The sequence below is a fragment of the Benincasa hispida genome, chromosome 11, assembly GCF_009727055.1.
Source record: "Benincasa hispida cultivar B227 chromosome 11, ASM972705v1, whole genome shotgun sequence".
Taxonomy (NCBI): domain Eukaryota; kingdom Viridiplantae; phylum Streptophyta; class Magnoliopsida; order Cucurbitales; family Cucurbitaceae; genus Benincasa; species Benincasa hispida.
In genome coordinates, this window is record NC_052359.1 from 65,936,706 (window position 1) to 65,942,380 (window position 5,675).

General features: G+C 30.3%; 1 protein-coding gene across 1 annotated transcript; it reads left to right on the forward strand.

The window, feature by feature from the left end:
• Positions 1–2,588: 2,588 nt before the first annotated feature.
• LOC120090817 (zinc finger BED domain-containing protein RICESLEEPER 2-like) lies at positions 2,589–3,464 on the forward strand. Its single transcript, XM_039048524.1, has one exon. The coding sequence runs from the start codon at positions 2,589–2,591 to the stop codon at positions 3,462–3,464; it is 876 nt and encodes a 291-aa protein (XP_038904452.1).
• The last annotated feature ends 2,211 nt before the right edge of the window (positions 3,465–5,675 follow it).

The window sequence follows — 5,675 nt, forward strand, 5'->3', positions numbered from 1 at the left end:
AGTTATACTAAATTTGTTTAGACTTTTCAAAAGTTTTGGATCTAGCTTCTTAACTATAGGGAGAGATCGGACAATATGATGATATACACTTGTAATGTCAGAGAAGAGACAGTTGATTCTTCGAACATTTTCTGTTGGATTCTAATGGGATGAAGGATGAAAATAGGAATTCGAAAGAACGTAGAGAGATGGTCGAGCAAGAAGCGGGCAGGCATAGGTAGCCGACAGCAGCAATCGACCATCGATTTCATAATTTAGATTTAGTTTAATTTTTTTTTTTTTTAGTATCATCATTCCAATTCGTAAGATTATTAATCAATTTCAGCATAATTTAATGGGTAAGATATCAATTATTATTTTATAATTAATGGATAAAGTATCAATTATCATTTATCTACAAATTTTGTTGTTGTTGTTGTTTTTTACATAAAATATGCAAAGAAAAGTGATGGTATACTTATTTTGAAAAAAAACCATCCTAAAAGTGACATATTTCGAAAAACAATAAGATGTATTTTCCATTGTTTTAAAATTTTGTTTTCATAATTTAGAAAACACAGGATATAACCTTTAAAAAAAGTTTTAATTAGATAAATCACACTTCATTATTAATTATTTTCAATTGTTTTTCTCTTAACAAATATATTTTACCAAACACTTATCAATCTTTTTACATTTTCAAATTCACAAGCAAATACCATTTTCAAATTCTGAATTTGAATTTGAGTTTAAAGTTTATGTTTTCAGATATGGTAAAAATAAGAAAATTGTTATAGTTTTCTATAAACTTCTCTATTTTCAATAATAAATTTTTAGATCACAAACTAAATAAGATCTAAGTTTTATCTTTTTTTTTAAAGAAAAATACTATTATAGTCTTCATACTTTAAAGTTTGTTCAATTTTAGTCCTTATACTTTCAGTTGTCCACTTGTAGTTCATATACTTTTAATGAATATTAAATTTAATCTCAGTTAATTTTAATAAATATTGGTTAACTACCAATAATAGATTTCATGTAAATAATTACAATACGTGAATACGTTTTTAAAATTTATAATAAAAATTTAATAGAACCATTTTTTAGAAAAATCAACAATAATAAACTAGAGCTAAACCAAACATAGTTCAATTTAGCGGTGTACACAAGATCACCAAACCAATTCGATTGGCTGAAATCGACCGTTTTGAGGGCAGTCGGCCAAAATTTTAATGTAGTTGGTCGGTTGTCGGTTTCTTGTAGTAATTTTTCATCGGTCGGTTGGTCGATTTCATAAAATCTAACAAAGTCGACTGACCGACCGAAATATAACTTTAAATTATGCTTTATTATCACTATTATTAAAAATAGCCCATCCCATTCTACCATTTGTCCCTTTTCACAAGCATAACACCAAAAAAAAAAAAAAAAAAAAAAAAAAAAAAAAAAAAAACCTTAATTTGTCCACACTCGCATATAAAGGAAAACAAACCCCTAACTTTTCATTTCTTCTCCTTCAATCTTCATTCTAATTCTTCATTTCAGTGTTTCATGACCAACCGATAGTCACCACTCTTCAGGTTCGTGCGACTGTTATCTGTTATGATGTTCATGCTTCACTGCTTCCAACCCGGCATTTGTGCTTCCAATTCCGACGTTCGTGCTTCACTGCTTCCGGTCCGGCATTCGTGCTTCCGGAGTTGGAGAGTTCATTCTTGCTTGCTTCCGATGTTCATGCTTCCATTGTCCACTGTCGAGTGTCCGACCTATTTTTAACAGTGTGCTTCCAGTGTTCCGTGACCACTAACAATGTTCATTTGCAACTTTAAGTTGGATTCTTCCGAAGAGTACAATTCATTTCATTCTCTCTAGTCTCTATTTTAGAGCTTACTGTTTTAGTTCTAATGTTGCAATTTTAATGTTGTATTTTTCTAAGAAAATCTGAAAATGTTTGTTTTATAGGGTAGATATGGATATACTAGAAAATTCAGCAACAGTTCAGGATTGGGATCTAACAGAGATTCCAGTCACAATCAAAGCAACAGTAAGTAGTCCAATAAAGAAGCGTAAGAATACTAAAACCTCTATTGTCTGGGACCATTTTGAAAAAATTAATGACTGTGATCTTGATGACCTTTACGCTAAATGTAAATATTGTGGGATAAAGTATGCTTTTCATTCTAAACGAAATGGGACTGGAACCTTGAAAAACCATTTATCAAGTTGTAAAAAACATCCATATCAGAGAAAGAGAGAACTAGGACAAGCACAATTGGTATTCAAACCTAAAGAAACTATTGGTGAGTCTGATTCGAAACTTGTTTGTGAGTCTTTTAGTTTGGAGAGTTTTCGGAAAGCCCTTGCTGAGATAGAGATTTTAAATGAATTACCTTTTAGGTTTGTGGAGGGCATTGGTTTTCGAAGATTCATAAACAAATCGATTGCTTTGTATGAACCTAAGTTTCTTATTCCATCACGAGTAACCATGGCTAGGGATGTGCTTAAGATTTATGTTAGTGAAAAAAAAGTTGAAGGATATGTTTAAGACACAACAATGTAGGATTTCTCTCACTACTGACTGTTAGACTTCTAGATAAAACATGAATTATATGGCGTTAACTGCCAATTTTATTGATTCAAAGTGGAATTTACATAAGAGGATTCTTAGCTTTACTACCGTTGAAAATCATAGAGGTGAAACCATAGATAAGACCATTGAAAAGAATTTAAAGAGTTCGGGTATTGATAAAGTTATGACTTTGACTGTTGACAATGCAAGCTCAAATGATACAACTATGACTTATCTTGTTAAGAGATTTAGTAGTGGGTTGTTATTGAAAGGTGAATTTTTGCATATTAGATGTTGTGCCCATATATTGAATTTTATTGTTTGTGATGCATTTAAGGAGCATTATGACTGCATTAGTAGAATTCGCAATGCCGTTAGATTTGTGAGGTCTTCTCCTGCACGAGCTATGAAATTTAAAAAGTGTATTAAAATTGAAAAGATTTCTTGTAAGAGTTTAGTGTGCCTTGACATTAGCACCAGATGGAACTTTACATATATGATGCTTGATGCGGCTACCAAGTTTGAAAAAACATTTGATAGATTGGAGGATGAAGAACCCACTTTTGCGAGTGAATGCCAACCTACCAAAAATTATTGGGAGAATGATCGGTTGTTATTTAGGTTTTTGGAAGTATTTTACAATGTCACTTTAAAAGTTTCAGGCTCTTTGTATAGTACTTCCAATGTGATTTTCCGCCAAATTAGCACCACTCATAATTGCATACAAGAAAATTCCATGGATAATGAAAATCTAATTTTTGTGAATGTGGTTAAGAGCATGGAGGCTAAGTTTGATAAATATTGGGGAAATAATGAGAAGACCAATTTGCTATTGTATGTTGCTGTTGTGTTAGATCCGCGATATAAGTTAAGGCTTTTATCATATTTGTTTCAACAAGTTGTTAGAGCCATCTGAAGCTAAAAATATGACAAATAAAGTGGAGGATGTTTTGAGAAGGCTCTTCGATGCATATAGTTCGCCTTCTTTTTGTGAGAATGGGAATGATAATGCGTTTGCTAATATGGTTAGGGATGGAGTTCCGGTTCAAACAATGAGTGTAGAGGAAAAGTATGGATTTAATTCAAGATTCTCAAATGTTGACGCAACCCATTTTGATAAGACGAATGAACTTGATGTGTATTTGCTTGAAGCTCTTGTTAAGAATGATCTAGCCTTTGACATACTTAATTGGTGGAAGCATAATAGTCATCGGTTTGAGATTCTTAATGCATTAAGTAAAAATATATTGGCAATCCTAATATCGACGGTAGCATCTGAGTCTGCTTTTAGTACTGAAGGACGTATAGTTTGACTCATCATGTTCTTCATTCGCTCCTAGAACGGTCGAGGCTCATATAAGTACTCAAAATTGGCTCAGTTCTAAATCGATAGATATTGATCTTTACAAACAATTCGAGGAAGATTCAACGGTTGAAGAAGGTATTGTATTGATTTACATTTTTTTTTAACAATTATTAAGATAAAAATTGAGAAATCATAAACGATATTGACTTATTATTATTATTTTGTACATTTGCTAATTTTGTAGGATTCATAATTATCATGGATGAAGAAAAAGACATTGAAGACTTTGACTTCTTAGATTGAATTTTAATTTGGACTTGTTATGTAATTTTCCTTTTTATTTTGGACTTGTTATGTATTTCCTTTTTTTCATTTGGACTTATGTTATGTGGTATCATGGTGTGTATTTCTTATGTTATTTTGGACTTATGTTATGTAATATCTAATATGTAGTATGTAATGTATTTCCTATCTTGTTTGGTGGCTAGATGTTATATCTTTCAGACTTTGATTTATGTAATATGTATGAGAGAAAAAAATTAAGAACATGACTTAAGATGTATTTATACAAGTCTATGACTTACGTAATATGTAATATGTATGATTCATTTCCAATATTTTTGTTAATTTTAAAATAACTTCCAATGGTACTTGGCAGCCTAGGTTAGATGTGCATCCCTAGTTGTGATCCACATCTAACAAAATAAAGAAGATTTGGTCCAAATTCGAAGTTCCTATCAAATGACAACACCAAGTATGCTTGTCAGTTTTCAACAAATTTTGAACAAAACAAAATCATTATAATTTGGATAGGAGAGGAGGAAGGAGGAAGGAAAAAAGAAGGAGAAAAAAAAAAAACAAATTGACCAACCGACGACCGATTTTCAAAGCAGAATTCCTACAATTCGATTTCCTCTAAAAACGACACCGACCGACCGATGTACAACCCTAGTTCAATTATGCTAGAAATGACGATGTATGTGGTTTGGATCCCTCTATCTCTAATTATACTAAAAAAAATAATAATAATAAACTAGCATAAATTAAATTTAAGATTTATTAAAAATATAGAGACTACAATTTGATCATTAAAAGTATTGAGGCTAAAATAGAACAAACTCTAAAGTACAGGAAGTAAAATATCGTTTTTATTTCTTTTTAATAACAAATATGTTTTTAAAAATAAATCAAACAAATATTTTTAAAGTGTGCGCGTCACACTAGCAAAATGGGCGGTCACAACTCACGAGTTAAATAATAAATTGACCAATTTAGTTAATATATATATATATATATATATAACTAAAATTGTAGGGTCCATTTTATGGATAAACTTAAAGAGATACCGTTCGATTAACCGACCAAATCAATCAGCTTATACTAATCCCTTCTCTGTTACTATTCGTAGACAATCACCATTTTTCTCTATATGTTTTTACTTTCATTAAATCAAATGCCATCTTTTTCTCTATTTCCTTTTTTGGAAAATTTATCAATTAAAATTTAAACATTTAATGCTCTATGAAAAGACAATTTTTTAAAAAATGATATTTCATTTTCAAATCTTAATATACCAAATTTTCCCTCAAATTATACTAACAAAGTTGATTAGACACACATTCTCTTCTATCATATCTATATAATATTTCTCAACATATTTGTTGTTCTTTTTATTTTTGAATTTTTATCGTTTAAAAAATATTTTTGTTCACCAATCTTTAATATTAGAGTTTTAAAATATTAGATAAATCTCAGTGTTCTTTTAGATATTCGATATTGTGCAATGTATTAAAAGAATACATAAAACATAAAAGTAAACAA

Coding starts and splice junctions, on each gene's coding strand:
- LOC120090817 (XM_039048524.1), top strand. CDS start 2,589: ATGGCGTTAACTGCCAATTTTATTGATTCAAAGTGGAATTTACATAAG.